Genomic DNA, 17933 nt, shown 5'->3' with positions numbered 1-17933 from the left:
TATTTTTGTTATTGACCAAATACTTATTTTCCACCCTGATTTACGAATAAATTCTTTACAAATCCTACCATGTGAATTCATGGATTTTTTTTTTTCACATTCTGTCTCTCACAGTTGAAGTGTACCTCTGGTGCAAATTACTGACCTCTGTCATCATTTTAGGTGGGGGAACTTGCACAATCGGTGGCTGACTAAATACTTTTTTGCCCCACTGTAAATGTTAGAACAGGCTTTTTCCCACAGCACACCATGTAATAAATACTCCCAAAGAAAATGGCAGCCGTTACAACTTAAAAATATATAGTTTCATGCATGGGTCAAAACACTCGACTCCAGGTACACAACGCCCAGCTGGAAACACTTCACACAAGTCAAGTCAAGAAGAGTCACAGAATTTACAGAAAATGCACTATTTTGTGATATGTATCGCTGTTGGGATGAGAAATGTCTTATATCAAGATATGAGATTTTGGTCATATCGCACAGCCCTAGCAGGCAGGAAGAGGACCCAAATGCAGGACTAACGAACACAAAGAAGTAAACTAAAAGGGGCAGCTTTTATTAGGCTGTGACAAAACTCAAATACCAGAAATAAGAAAACATAGCCTAAAATGGAAAACTAACAACAAAACACTGGGAAACTAGAAACCTGGGACCTAGAAGCTCGGACCTGGAAAATATGACGGAACACACAACACATGGGACAACACGACAACAGGCAGAGGAAAACACAGGGCTTAAATACACCAAGGATAACAAGGGAACGAAACACAGGAGGGAAACGTAGCTGAGACTAATCTGACAAAACAAGACAGGGAGGATGCAAAACTGAATACAGTAAACATAGGACGAGGGACTGTCGAAGTAAAACAGGAAACATGAGACCAACAAAGAGACATGGTCTTGACCAATGACTGTAAAAAGTCATTGGTCTTGACACTGAGACAAGTAGACATGACTGACTGGGGACACAGGAGATGCACGAACATAGAGACAAGAGAGACTAGACATAAAGGCGGAATACAGGGGAGGCACAATAACAGAAACCTAGGGACTAGAAACTAAAGAAAGTATATAAAGTTCTGTGGTTATTAAAATTCAATATGCACAAGCCTAAATGTTCTAATCTTATATGCCCCCAAAAGTATGAATGGACCAACTGAATAATACATTTAACCATTACTAAACTTGGCATATTTTGTGCTTCAAAGGTGAATGGCATCAATATGATGATATGATCCATCCCAAATTAAACACTGCCTGGTACTGGAATACTGCAAAAAAAACTGTGATGGAAGGGAGAGACCAAGCTGGCTGGGAGATGTTAAAAATAATCTTTGATCTTCTCACAACCTGGAATGAACAAAATGTAGAAAACTTCTTTCTCCTGCTGCAACAGTTCATTCATACATACACTTATCCTCTACTTCATGATGGTATGGAAAAACAGTGGGGATTACCATATGGCTCAGAACAGGTAAATGACGTGTTTTATGTTGTGTTTTATGTTTTATGTTTCAACATATTACATCCATAATCCAACAGTATAAGATAAAGTACTGAATGTTTTCCAATGTTCCCATGTTTTCTGATATTCACCCTTTGCCTTTTCCAGATTAAATACCTTCTAAAAAAGTTTCTAGAGGAAATTATTGGTCTTAGGGCCAGAAAGAAAAGTGAAACAGTACAATCCTTGCTACCAAATCTCCATGCAGGGATTATTGGTTTGCTGGTCTGCAACATGCATCTGAAGGACAGCATGAGAGATAAACTTTCCATTCTATGCCGTCTTCTTTGCCTGCCTGAATTGGCGCAGGGCCAGTTTGCCACTTTCTGGGAAAACTTTGCAAATCCTTTGACAGATAAAAAAAGGTAATTAGTGTGTGGTTTATTTTTAAGCATAAACATTGTGACAATGATTGTGTTTTTACAAAGATAATATGGGAGACAAGAACAAACCAGTTTAAAGTCTAAATTTACTAAAACATTATAAAATGTGTTTGTTTATATACAATAGTTACAAAGCCGCAATTTATCCGTTATCGTCAATTTCCCTACGGGGACTAACACATACACATTACATTATTACAATCTGATCAACCTGATTGGACCTGATTGGACTGGTGCAACAAACAATGTTTTGGGTTTTCCAGTGTAGTGCTCCTGTTAAAATATCTGGAAAAATGAATGTCTCCTGTCCTGTATTATGTGAATTTTTTGCTGGTCTTGTATGTTTGCTGATTTCGCTGCATATACAGAGTTGCAGATGCACTGGAGAACCTTTGCCACACTGCTATAAACCACCATATTGAGAAGTGGGTCTTGGTCATCCCTCTGATTCATCTACTGAGAGGAGAAAGCAAACCATTTGAGCCAGTTTCCCCAGTCTTGAATCCACAATCTGAATCTTGGAGAGGCTTGAGGGGAATCAAAGTACCCAGCTACGCACAGTAAGTGCTTATCCCCCATAAAGATGTTAAAATGTAATTAAATTTGTCTGGTCCCATTTTTTCTGCTCTGACCCTAACCCCTTTAACTAGAAATTGGATTGAGATCATGAAAGAACATGCATACCTGGCAGCCATTGATCGTCTTCTTGTGCACTCTTGGATGTGTCTCATACGGGTGGATGACCTAATGAGCTTCATGTCCAGTGTGAGAGTTGAACTACTAGACATTCTTCATTATTTGCAGTTCAACATCAAATCTGGCATAACTCAACCCATGTACAAGGTAAATATTCTTAAAACAGTTATTTTGTTTTTATAATAACAGAGTAATAAATAGCAAAGTGAAATTAAAATTAATATTAATATCAAGTTTTACTTATATTTAATATTATAGAACTAAGTAATACTTGGCTGTATAAAATTAAATTGTTGTCACGTCATGTAGCTTCCCTCAGTTCTATAGAAATAAATTATTAATTAATAATACTATTTAATTAATTATTATTAATTAATCAATTTTAAATTAATAGCATTTTATAATTAGTTAATATTATTAATTATTATTTTGACTGTGGCTGTTTTTAATATGAAAAAAAAAAATTCTAGTTTTTGTGAGGGGGTTTATGTCTGCTATGTGACAAGAGACTGAGTGTTGTGTTCAAAACTCCCCCAAGCCAGACAAAATACATAGATAACATAAATAATTAAAAATAAAATGAAACAAAAAAAATTCTAAACCCAAGTAGCAACTCCAAAAATGAAAGTCAACACTGACTTTTGATTTAATACAGGGTTATAATCCTCCTCTGCCAAGTTCTCACTGTAATCCATTTCGCAAATGAATGTTTTATTATGCAGATTTATTGGTTAAATTTATTTATAGCACTCAACTATTCTGATATGCAAAGACCTGTGACTGGCTAAAGTGCCTTGTCTCGTGATATATAGGGAGTGCAGAATTATTAGGCAAGTTGTATTTTTGAGGAATAATTTTATTATTGAACAACAACCATGTTCTCAATGAACCCAAAAAACTCATTAATATCAAAGCTGAATGTTTTTGGAAGTAGTTTTTAGTTTGTTTTTAGTTTTAGCTATTTTAGGGGGATATCTGTGTGTGCAGGTGACTATTACTGTGCATAATTATTAGGCAACTTAACAAAAAACAAATATATACCCATTTCAATTATTTATTTTTACCAGTGAAACCAATATAACATCTCCACATTCACAAATATACATTTCTGACATTCAAAAACAAAACAAAAACAAATCAGCAACCAATATAGCCACCTTTCTTTGCAAGGACACTCAAACGCCTGCCATCCATGGATTCTGTCAGTGTTTTGATCTGTTCACCATCAACATTGCGTGCAGCACCAACCACAGCCTCCCAGACACTGTTCAGAGAGGTGTACTGTTTTCCCTCCTTGTAAACCTCACATTTGATGATGGACCACAGGTTCTCAATGGGGTTCAGATCAGGTGAACAAGGTGGCCATGTCATTAGTTTTTCTTCTTTTATACCCTTTCTTGCCAGCCACGCTGTGGAGTATTTGGACGCGTGTGATGGAGCATTGTCCTGCATGAAAATCATGTTTTTCTTGAAGGATGCAGACTTCTTCCTGTACCACTGCTTGAAGAAGGTGTCTTCCAGAAACTGGCAGTAGGACTGGGAGTGAGCTTGACTCCATCCTCAACCAGAAAAGGCCCCACAAGCTCATCTTTGATGATACCAGCCCAAACCAGTACTCCACCTCCACCTTGCTGGCGTCTGAGTCGGACTGGAGCTCTCTGCCCTTTACCAATCCAGCCACGGGCCCATCCATTTGGCCCATCAAGACTTACTCTCATTTCATCAGTCCATAAAACCTTAGAAAAATCAGTCTTGAGATATTTCTTGGCCCAGTCTTGACGTTTCAGCTTGTGTGTCTTGTTCAGTGGTGGTCGTCTTTCAGCCTTTCTTACCTTGGCCATGTCTCTGAGTATTGCACACCTTGTGCTTTTGGGCACTCCAGTGATGTTGCAGCTCTGAAATATGGCCAAACTGGTGGGAAGTGGCATCTTGGCAGCTGCACGCTTGACTTTTCTCAGTTCATGGGCAGTTATTTTGCGCCTTGGTTTTTCCACACGCTTCTTGCGACCCTGTTGACTATTTTGAATGAAACGCTTGATTGTTTGATGATCACGCTTCAGAAGATTTGCAATTTTGAGACTGCTGCATCCCTCTGCAAGATATCTCACTATTTTTGACTTTTCTGAGCCTGTCAAGTCCTTCTTTTGACCCATTTTGCCAAAGGAAAGGACGTTGCCTAATAATTATGCACACCTGATATAGGGTGTTGATGTCATTAGACCACACCCCTTCTCATTACAGAGATGCACATCATCTAATATGCTTAATTGGTAGTAGGCTTTCGAGCCTATACAGCTTGGAGTAAGACAACATGCATGAAGAGGATGATGTGGACAAAATACTCATTTGCCTAATAATTCTGCACTCCCTGTATTTCAGAATAGGAGCAGGAGCTGAAGTCTCTAGATTTTATATCCAGTGGCATGTGTGTTGTTGCCTTTAACAGCTATGTGTCTTCACATTCAGTTAATATCTTCTATGATTCTGATTACAGGTTCTGAAAAATTTGACATCCCATGTCATCAAAAGAGAAAGTCGCCAAAATAACAGGTACAATAAAAAGCCTCTGTCTTTCATTATAACCCAGTATCTCTGAAGAAGGATCAATATTGATTTTCAGCGTCAGTGCTGATAGCAGTCTTTCCTCAAACAATAATGTAATGTTTTCTTCTCCTAGTTTCGATGACAAAAATGGAGAGTGTTGCCTGAAAACTGCAGTAATGCTTCTTGGCTCTGTCTGTAATTTCACAAAAGGTCCAAATGACTCTGACCTTCCTCTCCACTTCCTTGAACTAGTCTGTCTGATAGCCAAGGTCTACGGCCACAATGATTCCCAGGTCAGAGCTGCTTGTTAGTCAGTTGGACTACCGTATGAGCAAAATGTCTTTATGTTTCTTTTAGCTAAACCTCAAAATTCAAAGAATACTTCAATTCTAATGCTTAAATACAAATGTAGATTTATCACATTGACAGCGTTTAGTTTATTTTATTTCATAAAGAAATTTACAACTGTTACAGACAAAAGAACGAATTCAGGAAGAGTCATTTTGGGAGACATTAGAAACAATGAGGAAGTGGCGAAGAAATACTTTCAGTAATAAACTGCTCAATGAATGGAATCATTTGCACTTTTCTGTACCCAATGAAATAAAGGTAAGTAGAAATTGAGTAATCTTGTTCTCTGTTATGGTGTCATAAAAATAATTTATGACTTTTCTGCTCAGCACAGTAGCCACTTTATAGTGAACTTAGATATAGCTCATCTTACAAAACAAAAACGAGGGAATCAATGTACACTAACAGTCAAAGGTTTGGACACACCTTCTCATTTAATGGTTTGTCTTAATTTTTACTACTTTCTACATTGTAGATACAAACTGAAGACATCAAAGATATGAAGCAAGATATGTGGACTTATGTAGCAAAGAAAAAGAAGATAAATAAATCTAAATATGTTTTATATTTTACATTCCTCAAAGTAGCCACCCTTTGTTTTGTTGACAGCACTGCAAAGCCTCTGCCTTCTCTCAGTGAGCTTCATGATGTAGTCCTGAAATGGTTTCACTTCAAAGGTGTGCCTTGTCAGGGTTTGTTTGTGGAATTTGTTGCCTTCTTAATGGGGTTGGGACCATCAGTTGTGTTGTGCAGAAGTGAGGTTGGTAAACAGCTGACAGCCCTATTAGATAACTCTTAGAATTCACATTATGGCAAGAACCAACCAGCTAAGTAAAGAGAAATGACAGTCCATCATTACTTTAGCAACAGAAGGTCAGTTAGTCTGGAAAATTGCTCAAACTTTGAATGTGTCCCCAAGTGCAGTTGAAACAACCGTCAAAAATGGAACTGGCTTGCATGAGGACCACCCCAGGAAAGGAAGACCAAGACTCATCTCTGCTGCTGAGGATAAATTCATCACCAGCCTCAGAAATCGCACCTCAGATTAAAACCCAGATGAATGCTACACAGAGTTGGTGTAGGGGGTGCTTTGCTGGCACCACTGTTGGGGATTTATTGAAAACTGAAGGCACACTGAACCAGCATGGCTACCACAGCATTCTCCATCCCATCCGGTTTGGTTTAGTTGGACCATCATTTATTTTTCAACAGGACAATGACCTCAAACACACCTCTAGGCCATGACCAAGAAGGAGGATGATGGAGTGCTGCACCGTGGCCTGGCCTCCACAGTCACCTGACCTAAACCCAATCGAGATGATTTGGGATGAGAGTGAAGAGTGAAGGCAAAAGGGCCAAAAGGACCAACAAGTGCTCAGGATCTCTGGGAACTCTTTCAAGACTGTTGGAAAACCATTTCAAGTGACGACCTCATGAAGCTCAGAGAGAGAGAATGCTAAGAGTGTGCAATGCAATCAAAGCAAAGAGTGGCTATTTTGAAAAACCTAAAATATTAAACATGTTTTGAGTTATTTCACTTTTTTTGTTTACTGCATAATTCCACATGTGTTCATTCATAGTCTTGTTGCCTTCAGTAAGAATCTACAATGTAAATAGTCATGAAAATCAAGAAGAAACATAAAAGGAGAAGGTCTTGATTCATGCTCAATCATCCAGGGAAGTAAATCTGCAAAAGTTGATTTTATTCATCTGGACGTTTTCAGTGGGAGAAATGTTTCGTCACTCATCCAAGTGACTTCTTCAGTCTCAGCTGACTGCAGGTTTCCCCAGTCTTATAAACAGTACATTTGCATAATGACTGAAACCTGCACCACTGAAAGAAAAATGGGATGGGAGGTCAGTTGCTTGATCATTAATATGTAAATTCTCTGGATATTAATGATGAGTGACGAAACATTTCTCCCACTGAAAACACTACGTCCAGATGAACAAAATGAACTTTTGGGGATTAAAGGAGAAGATGTGTTGAAAAATATGACCGGTAGTTTATATATACCTTGTGGCCTCATCTTTGCCCATCTCAAAACATCTTCATAGTTGGGGACCAAAGCAAGTGAACAATAGTCTCATTTTGCTTTTAATTGCTTTTGTTTTGCTTCATTTTTGTTTTTAATTAAATGTGTACCACATTTATTTTCTGTGAAGTAAAGCACATTAATACAATATTTTTTTTCTACAAGAATAGCATGTGTGATAGGTGCATTAAAGTACGGATCAAGTGTGGACTTGATCCTTATTTAGGCTTACAGTCTGCTCTAAGCCATTGTTTTACACATATAAAAAGAGCCTGACATATCTACAACTATGAATTCGTTTTTGAAAAAAGAGAACTAAAATCAAACGAATTTCATGAAAAAAATTTTTTACCTCGCCTCTCCTTTTTCAGAATCATTTCAAGTCATTTATCATTTTAAATATAGCAACAAACAAACAATAAACAAACAGTAAATACAGTAAAAAAAAAAAAACAGTAAATACTAGGACCAGTTGTTACTGTCAAGCATCTAAGTCTAATGCCACTGCAATTGGTGGTGGTGGTATCAGACAATCTTCTGTGAAATTTGAGCAGTTTAAGTCTTTTGTTTCCTGGACTGTAATTTCAGAGTTTCACATTTTCATACTTTTTTTTATCAAGCACAAGTTAACATGCCTATTAGTGGACACTGCAATAATCTATTAAAATGCACATCTTTTTTGTAGGTATGGAGCAATATCCTGACAGTATCTTTTAGTCGTGAGGAACACACTAAAAACTGGAGAAGTACATTCATGAAGGATTTTGAAGGCAAACTGAAAAAAGTAAGAATGAATTTTTATTTGAGTTGTCATCATTGCATGTGCACCTGAAAAACATATTGATGATATGTGCTTGTGTGCTAGGAAAATTATGTAAATCAAATTGGAATATACTGTACCACAATGGAAAAGGCGAGCAATACATGTCCATCATTATGCAGCACAATGGAGAAATGTGCACTGGAGGCAGTTGCACGTATTTGCCAGGTATGATTTCAAAAAATTTTGAAAAATGCTTATTAATTTCACATGATATTATTGTACATTCAATGGAAATTGAGAGGGGGGGGGGGGGGTTAATAGAAAAAGTTATAAATTCATATTAACACACACACACATTAACCTATTCCCTTTTTTCTGCTTAGGATAAATCTGGTGAAGGGGTGTTGAATCTTTTGAAAAGACATAATATCACAAAGTTTCTGAAGCTCATGTCTGTTGTTGTGGTGGAGTCATGGCCCAAAGTCAATGGAGAGTACATTCAAGGCGAAGACTCAATATTTGAGTATCTTATGAACTGGCCCATGGCCAAAACTATCTTCCAGTTGGCAGGTAAACTTTAAAATTGAAAAAAAATGTACTACTACTCTTTATTAATGTCTAGATTATTGTTACTCTCTAACATAATATTAATTGCACATTTCTGTGTAGTGCCCATTTCATGTTTATATTATATTTTACATAAATATGTGAACGTAAATGCCAGGCTGTGGGTTTGTAAGGCTGGATGTGTTATTTGTGTAGTATATCTATTTAACAAATTTTAGAAAATAAATGTAGAAAGCCATAAACAGACTTTCATTTTATTTTATCTAAAAAGTCAGTAAAATGTGTTTGGGTTTTTGTACTCTTGTTTTCCAGGTGCTAGAGAGGGACTGGTTGAATCATTTTCAGATGAAGCACAAACCATGATAGCTTTGGGGGCTTCAGCATTCAAATCTGTATCAGAAAAGTTCCTCAATGGAGACATTCAGTTTAAAGCTCTACTTCACATTTTCCAGAGAAAACGTGAATTTCTTGATTTGCTGAAGACAGGTGAATACGAATATCTATCTACTTCTGCCAGTTCTGCTTAGCATTCCTCTTTCTTTTCTTCACTCTTTTGTCTACTTCCCATTACTTCAGATTGTTTCTGTGCACTACTCTTTTCCTCTGAAGGGTTTTTGTTGTTTTGTGTTTGATTTGTTTTATTGTTATTAATATTATTATTATTTCACCTTCTACAACACATCCCAAAGTATGAAATGAAAGTTATCTAGACATTTGAATTTAGTAACACAATTTGCAATTTTAAAAATGATGTTACATGAATAAACTCTCTACAGTTACATTGCAGTTTCACATAAAATGTAAAGCGTGTTATTGCTCCCAGTACCACGAACAAATTAATAACAGCCAATGTTCTTTAAAATCAGCAGAAGTTTGAATGGTCTATTTGATAAAATCTAGGTAAACAAAGATATTTGCATATTTACTGAATAAATGGTTTCTAATCTGTTTAATTCACAACCCAGGAATACAAAGAGGTGTGTGTGTGTGTGTGTGTGTGTGTGTGTGTGTGTGTGTGTGTGTGTGTGTGTGTGTGTGTGTGTGGCAGGAAATGTACAAGTAAAATGATAACAAAATTTCAGTTGTGTTATGTATTATGGAGCATTACCTTATTTATCTATATTTCTGGTCATCAAAGTGTTTATGCTTCTCCAGATGGTCTATGTGATGATGGTCGCTGCAAAGATGAGCAAAACATGAAAACATTACTAAGACTGAGGGAAGAAGAAGCAGCGGCAGTGAATACTGAAAAGGAGCGGGTCAAAAGTCTTCTGCAAATGTGCCAGGACGTTCCAGAGCATGTGAAAGGTGGGTGGTGCTAGCAAACTGAGAAAAAAAGAAGCTTGCAAACTAAATTCCAAAAATGTTGAGATGCCCTGTAAAATGTAAATAAAATCAAAGAACAAAACCTATATTTTGTTTACAGTAGATATAAAACATATCAAATGTTTACACTGAGAAAGTGTACAATATTAGGAAAAATATTAGCTTATTTTTAATTTGATGGCAGCAACACATCTCAAAAATTTGGGAAATTGTGCACCATCTGGTCTTCTTTTAACTGTAAATGTCTGGGAACTAAGAAGACCAGCGGCTGGACTTTTGGGAGAGGAATGTTATTAAATTTTTGTCTTACATAGTATTCTAACTGCTCAGCAGTCTTCTTTGCTGTAGCTTTTGTTTCATGATGCTTCGACGGTTTGCAGTTGGTGAAAAGGTCCCAGCATTTTCAGAACTAAATTTTTACTATTATATTTTTATATCATTATACTCTTTTTATTTAATTGTTACAACTGTCATCTCAGAGTAAAAGGTTCACAGTTTAAACCTCCCTGTTCAGTGGAAGCTTTTCTGTATGACTCTGTGGGTTTTCTCTGAGTACTCCTGCACATCAGGTGCTGTTAAGGTGGTGATGGAGCTTTTGGCCCTGTTCTAGATAAGACTGCAGAAAAAAAAAAGGTCTGATATCTCCTCAATGATAGAGATTTTTTTTTTTTTAAAAAAGAATACCTCTGGGACAAATTTACCAATGGTCTACATGAACATAAAGCATTTTTTTCGTGTTATAAAGTTATTCTCAGGATTTTCCAAGGAGGCATAATGTCAGTTTTGCAATGAAAGGTGTGGGCACAGGTTCTTTTATGCCTGGAATAGAATTTAGCTTTTCAAAAGCCAAACGTTTTGAAGAACATTTAAATAAAACATGCTAACATGATTTACAAAAGAATGATTTTATTGCGTCGGATACGGCAGTGACAGTTTCCAATCGAATGTTTTATTTTGCTTGTTCATATTACTGGGAGAGGGTATGTGAGCATGCATTTGGCCTGGGATGGTTCAAGGGTGTCAATGTGGTGCCAGAGCTTCTGCTGTGTCCTGAAACTCTTTTCTAAGACCTCACCCTGAATGTTTATAGAACCAATTCATTGTTTTGGGTAAGAAGAACATATCTTAGTAGTTTTTCATTAGAAGTGTGGACATTCATTTTTTTAACACTGTAAAAATAAATAGATCCATATAGGAGCCTCTGGAAGGACCGAATTCAGGAGGAATTCTATTGATCTTAAAAGGCTGTTGCTACTTCATATTGAAAGAGTGAATAATGAACTCTTTGGGTCTAGAAATAATTAAACTAGGAAAGGACTGGGAAAATAATTTTTGGTGTTATATTTTCACAGTAATTTTTATGCTTACATCTTTTCCACAGTTGATTTCAATGGATTGGACAAAAAGCTTGATCAGAACACAGATACAATGAAACTGAATGAATTTATGAAGGTCCGCACTCTCGATGGACTGATCTCTCCTACATCCGTAAATGTCACTTATTTCAATCTGTGTGATACAACCTGCCAAATGGCTTCAGAACTGAATGCCATCAAAGACAGCATGATCTTCAGAACATGCTGGAAAAACCAAGTGGAGGAGCTATCAAGAGACCAATCGGATACAGATAACACTGATAGAAATGAAGAAATCTATACCCTTGACCAGGTCTACAACAAAATATTTCAGAGCTGCTACAACAATTACAAAAAGCTTTATGATAGTCTAAAGAGTGGAGAACTTCTATTGGAAGAAATTGACAACATCTTTGAAGGCTATAAAGGAAAGTGTGAAAACTTGAAAAAGGACTTAGATATCATGTGCAGAGTAGACACATCTGATAACAGAACATGGATCAAAGAAAGGGTTAACCAAATTCAGCAATACCAGGATGTTCATCTAGCAGTTGAATCTTCCAAAATCATTGAGGACATCAAAAGCATGCTATGTCCAGAAGGGGACTTCAGTGTACTGGAGAGGTTGCTGCAAATGGTATGTTTAAAATTACTTAATATTATTAAAAACAAGGTAATTGAAAGAAACTCTAGCCCTTACCTGCAAAATATTCACATTTGACTTACTTTTGACTCCTTTGATGGATGAATCCAGTCATGTTCAGCTGAAGAAAATATATTCTTGATATATATTATATAATTGAGTTATTAAGATAAATTATCATCCATTAGTGATCATGTTGAACAACAGACACTGTTAAAAATCATTTTGATCTTGTTCTCAGATGTAAAATATTCTAAAAGAATGACAGACATGAAATGTGTGTGATCTAAACAACCATCATAAAACATTTATTTGGGGGTATAAATACTCTTCTATAAAATACATTTTTGTGGGATTTAATATCATTGTATATTTTTCAGAATGACTCCAGCTTCAAGAAAAACAACCTGAACTGCATTGATGATGCTTTCATAAATGCAAAAAATATTCTTAAAGGCATTACAGACAGTCGCAAGGAATGTCTTCAAAAATTCCTCCAGAGTAAAGATTTTATCCAGTGGATTAAAAAAGAACTTAAAGGTATAAAATATTCTTTTTTTTTATCATTAACAATTAAATATAGGATTTCATAACAACTAAAGAATACTTGTAACTGCAGATATCAATGAGCTGAAAGTTTTTGTTGACCTGGCATCAATCTCTGCTGGAGAAAATGACATGGATGTCGATCGAGTGGCCTGCTTTCATGATGCTGTCCTTGGTTTCTCGTCCATGCTGTATGACCTGAAGCAGGATTCTGATTTTCAGAAATTCAATGAGTCACTTGCAAAATTGTGGAAGGCACTTGATAATGACAAAGATATACCCAAGAAGCTGGTAAGACCTTCCTTTATGAAATATAACTAACATCACTGCTATAAATGGATAGAAGTACTAACATTAAGAAAATGTCCTGATTTATCACTGAAGCTGTTAAAAAATTAAAAACCTTGCTTCCTTCAAATATCATAGGGTATTTAAAAGATATTTCTTAATATAGATATTACTGATACTAATCTATATTAGCAATATAATCAGTAGTCTGAGGTTGGATTTAGTTAAGGAACGGTCTGACTACTGTGGATGAATTTTGCTATATGGGCTGTGAAGGTTCTCAGTCATCCAGGTCATCGTGGTCTAAGGAACTTGGAAAGAAAAGTGTCTGGACTTCTTTAAGTTGCTTGAAGACATGTCACCGCTCATCCAAGACGCTTCTTCAGTTCTAAGGTCAATTGGTGGAGAGTCCCAGATTTAGCTCCTAGGGGAGTGTCCTTCAAGAGGGACATAGACCCCTATCCTTGAAAGAGTGACCTTTGTCCTTTAGATGTAGACAGAAAGCCAAGTCTTGTCCTGTGGAGGTGGCTCTTCAATGTTGTGCCATGCGTTTATGACGTGGTTGTTTGGTCACTCCAATGTAGAGGTCTGAGCATTCCTCATTACACTGTACAGCATACACTACATTATTAAGTTTGTGTTTAGGAGTTTTGTCTTTGGGATGAACCTGTTTTTTTTTTTTCTGAGTTTGTGGCTGGGTCTGAAGTACACTGGGATGTCATGCTTGGAAAAGACTCCCCTGAGTTTTTCCTGATAAACCAGCTACATAGGGGATGACAACATTGTTGCTTTGTCTTTCTGATCTTCCCTAGATGGTGTCTGACCTTCTTTTCTGTGCATCTTTGCTGACTTGATGAGTCAGCAAAGATTACATGTTTTAAGGGCTTCCTTTAATAATAATGATAATGTATACTTTATTGATTCCCTTGGGGAAATTATTCTCTCTGCATTTAATCCATTCACTCAGTAAAGCTTTTCTTTCCAAGCTCCTTAGACTTTTCTATATGGGCTTAGTAAGTACATTTATTTATTTATAGAGTGACTTTCAAAAAATCAAAAGGCATCTCTCTGTAAATAAAACCAACAATGCAAAAAACATTAGACCAGGAATAAAATGACACCAAAAAAGTGAAAAACTATAGCCTGACTGTCAATTTAAAAGGATACGTTTTCAGCTGCTTTTTGAAAGAGTCCACTGAATTTACAGATTGCAAACTGGACTGTGGAAAAACACGGAATTCTCTCCTCAATGTTAAAAAAAGATTATTCCTTTTTAAAATGCTTGTGAGTAAAGTAGCGGGACCAGACAGTTTATGTGCTGAGTTTTATAGAGAATCCCAAGAAATTTTAGCTGGCCCGTTGTTGAACATGTACAGTGACTTCTTTAAAAATGGTCTCTTGCCCAATTCTTTCAGGTTTGCCAAATATAATTTAATGTGGCACAATAACACTCTTATTACTTAACTGATTCTGAATGCCAAAGTGGCTACAATACTACTCATCCTCACCTTCATCAGGAGTGGGAGCAGTCAAATAGCAAATCCAAATAATGTAGATTACACAAATTAAGGCATTATTTTGGGAAGGAAGCCTTCTCAATAAAAGGATTTATTTGGAAGTCAGTATACAGCAAAATAATTACTAAACCACTGCCACAAACCAAGTACATAAAAAGAAAAACTACAGTCTGTGATATGTCACCTTGTGAAAGACCCGTATTTGCTCGGGTTATCTCTTTTGATTTACCATGTCCGTAATCTGGAATACATATTTCCAGTTAACTCATCTTCAGTTATTTTATTGGACATTTATGAAAACATTTAGTCCACCTAGAAGTACATAAATTGTTTTGTTTGATGTCTCATTTCAGCGGGATACTTCACGCCACCTGGACTGGTTAACAACTGTTAGAGAAAGCCATGGATCTGTTGAATTTTCATCTCTGTCTCTGGCTACATCCATCAATGAAAGGGGAATATATTTTATCAAGGCACAAAACCAGAAAAAGGTACACAAATGAATTACATGTCAGTGTTGTATAATTTCAAAATAAATAAAATATAGTTTTAGAATAAAAATTAGTTTTACAATAAAACATTGTAAAACTTTTTCTTGTAATAGTAAGTGTCACCTTTTATGTGAATTTCTTTGTAATTTTATTTGAGTATTATATTAAATTATTATTATAAATTCTAAGAAACAAACATATTTTAACAACACATTTTTTAGATAAGTTCCCCTTTAAGCTGATTTTCCTGTTAACCTTTCACTGTACTAATGGTATCATAGTTTCTCGGTCGAAGGACAAACACACTTCTACAGTAATCATTTTTGATTCTTCCCTTTATAGATTGCTTTGGAGAATTCACTGACCATGCAAATTGAGGATGGACATGCAAACATGACATATACCTATGAGGACCTGAAAGAACTGCAAAATAAACTTATGCTTATGTCTGGAAAAAAGCAACAAAATCAGAGCGAAGTGGAGCGCTTCACTGAGGTATGATTTTGTTATCATTTGCTACATTGATGTTTTAACAATAGCTTATATTTTTATGTCACCTGTAATCTAATTTCTTCTTCATATTCAGGTGTTTGAAAACATCCAAAGATTTGCCAAAGCATTTGTAGACCTTCACACTGCAGGGAACCCACTTTTCAGGTGTTGGGAAGCTAAGATTTTTTGTAAAACTCAGAGTGACCCATGTATCATTATGGAAATTAGGTTTTGCAAGACCCTGTGTGGCTTCCAAGTAAATGGAAGTTTAGTTGAACAGCTTACAGCTCTATCCAAGAAGATGGAGATGTTTCTTGATGACTGGCAAAACTTCATGGACACACAGAGATTTAACCACTACTACTTAAACTACTTCACAGCAGAACAAATATTCTACTTGTGCAGTGTTCTGATTCCAACAAACATGAATGCAGAACTCGAAGACAGAGCACTGATGATGCTTTCTTTTATCAAAGCAAACTGCACAACATCAGATGTCCGGAGTATTTGGAGAAGGTTTTATAACCAATATGGCAAAAGGGATAATGAACACAGTGAGCCATCGTCACCCAGTGTTAGACATTTTGCACATGACAGTGACTCAGCAGATGAAGCAGACAAGGCTCTTGGATTGAAAGAGTTGGAGGAGTTGTGGAATGGCTACATGAAAAACAAGGAAATATTTTTCCATGACTTACTAGACATTAGGAGTTTAGGACGTCTCTTGCAGTTGATGACAGAAAACCGAAATCAGAATGAGTTGGAAGATGAACCGGTACTCTCAGAGACGAAAGACCATTCACTCAGAAGGGAGTTTCCAAAAGGCCTAAAGTCAAAACAACCTAATCTCATAATCTGCCAACATGATGAGATCCTGACTTCAAGTATCTGCTTGTACATGACCAGTGACTTTGAGCCATTGCCAACTTATGATGAAGTGCTTTTGTGTACCCCTTCAACATCTTATGAACAAGTAGAGCTTTTCCTGAGAAGATGCCTCACATCAGGTGACACTGGCCAGAAGATTTACACAATGCTGTGGGCAGACCAGCTTTCCTATGATGTTAGCTGTGCAATGGAAAAGTGTTTTCAGAAACTGCATTCCCATAAAAAGGATTACAGGCTAGTGATCTTTTGCAGCTCTGATAGAGAGCACACTTATATCCCTACTGCCTTCAGTCAGTACAAAACAGACTTTGTGCCACAAGAGCCACTGGAAAAGATCCAGCAGTACTTGTCCCTTCATTACATCGTTACCTCAGATTACAAGAACGCCATGTTCAAAGGCGGCCATTCTCTGGGTATTGTTGCTTCCAGTCGTGCAGGAGTTGGTGAGTTTTAAATGTGACTTTCTCTCCGTCAATCCATTATGTAAAATAATTGTTAAGATAGGACATCAATAAAACCTTAAAAAATACATCTCTTTTTACGTTTATGCATAAATTTGCTCTAAAAGCTTTAATCCAGACTTTAATAAGGTTTTATTCATGCATTTTGCAATATCATCTACTATAGATAAAGACAATATGTAGTTCCTTTATCACATATTTTTTAGGGAACCCCATGTAATTTTGTTAAAGTGGTACACTCCTTTAAAATCCATCTTAAAGCATGTTTGTTGTAATTTAATGTACATAGTTGTCTACACAGCATACAGCAACTTTCAGATTTCAGTTATTTTACTTTAAAATGTATGTAATGCTTAGCAGTTACTTTAATGCTGACAACAAATGCAAATATCTTTGAAATAAGTTTTACAATAAATATTATAAGTTTGCAATATTTATAGTATATAGAAAACAGGGTACTGAATTGTATCTTGCGTTGTGTGAAAAATACAATTATTGACATGATTTCTGTCAACCAGTTAATAGATTGTTATTCTACCATTTTAGGCAAGTCACTGTATGTCCAAAGACTGTATGAAAAGCTAAAGAAATGTGCCACACAAGGAATGCCATTTAAGAAGTGCATCAGACTAACTGAACATGAGGTTGATGATCACAAGATTCTTCAGTTTTTGTATGACACACCACAACAAAATGATATTAAGGTGTTTCACTTTGATGTCACATCTTCAGTAAGTAATTTTTAAGTAGCCATAGTAAAAGTGCTAATATTTATGAAATTATTCAATTTAAATCTAAATTTTGATTCTTTGAGAATCCCTTAGCTAGTCATAAATTGCTTTATCTAGTAATACCGATTTTTTTTTTTCTCATACGTTGTTTATAGGTGCAAAAAGGCCTGAATGAGCTGATATTCAAGCTATTCTTTTTGCGGTACCTGATGGATTCAGATGGACAGATGTGGCACTGCAGCCAGAACCACTTATATATCATTGAATTACTAGAAACCACAAATGATCAGAACAGATGTGCCACCAGATCAGTGAGTGGAGATTTTACTGCTTGTACAGTTTATATAC

General features: G+C 36.2%; 1 protein-coding gene across 3 annotated transcripts in view; it reads left to right on the top strand.

The window, feature by feature from the left end:
* Window positions 1-17933, top strand: part of LOC101486791 (E3 ubiquitin-protein ligase rnf213-alpha) — a 65494-nt gene that overhangs the window by 8323 nt on the left and 39238 nt on the right. For all 3 annotated transcript variants that reach the window (XM_076874333.1, XM_076874332.1, XM_076874334.1), the window contains 20 exons: window positions 1212-1477; window positions 1616-1872; window positions 2259-2450; window positions 2541-2733; window positions 5081-5136; window positions 5264-5423; window positions 5605-5739; window positions 8203-8301; window positions 8383-8505; window positions 8664-8850; window positions 9160-9333; window positions 10003-10155; window positions 11555-12165; window positions 12552-12711; window positions 12791-13008; window positions 14876-15013; window positions 15356-15508; window positions 15600-16836; window positions 17401-17585; window positions 17741-17896. In XM_076874333.1, coding sequence (XP_076730448.1) covers window positions 1212-1477; window positions 1616-1872; window positions 2259-2450; window positions 2541-2733; window positions 5081-5136; window positions 5264-5423; window positions 5605-5739; window positions 8203-8301; window positions 8383-8505; window positions 8664-8850; window positions 9160-9333; window positions 10003-10155; window positions 11555-12165; window positions 12552-12711; window positions 12791-13008; window positions 14876-15013; window positions 15356-15508; window positions 15600-16836; window positions 17401-17585; window positions 17741-17896 — 4853 coding nt within the window. The remainder of the gene's footprint in view (window positions 1-1211; window positions 1478-1615; window positions 1873-2258; window positions 2451-2540; window positions 2734-5080; window positions 5137-5263; window positions 5424-5604; window positions 5740-8202; window positions 8302-8382; window positions 8506-8663; window positions 8851-9159; window positions 9334-10002; window positions 10156-11554; window positions 12166-12551; window positions 12712-12790; window positions 13009-14875; window positions 15014-15355; window positions 15509-15599; window positions 16837-17400; window positions 17586-17740; window positions 17897-17933) is intronic.

Source organism: Maylandia zebra, linkage group LG15 (genome assembly GCF_041146795.1).
Source record: "Maylandia zebra isolate NMK-2024a linkage group LG15, Mzebra_GT3a, whole genome shotgun sequence".
In the NCBI taxonomy this organism is placed as follows: domain Eukaryota; kingdom Metazoa; phylum Chordata; class Actinopteri; order Cichliformes; family Cichlidae; genus Maylandia; species Maylandia zebra.
Note: the sequence above shows the minus strand (reverse complement) of the source record. Positions and strands in the feature narration are given on the sequence as shown.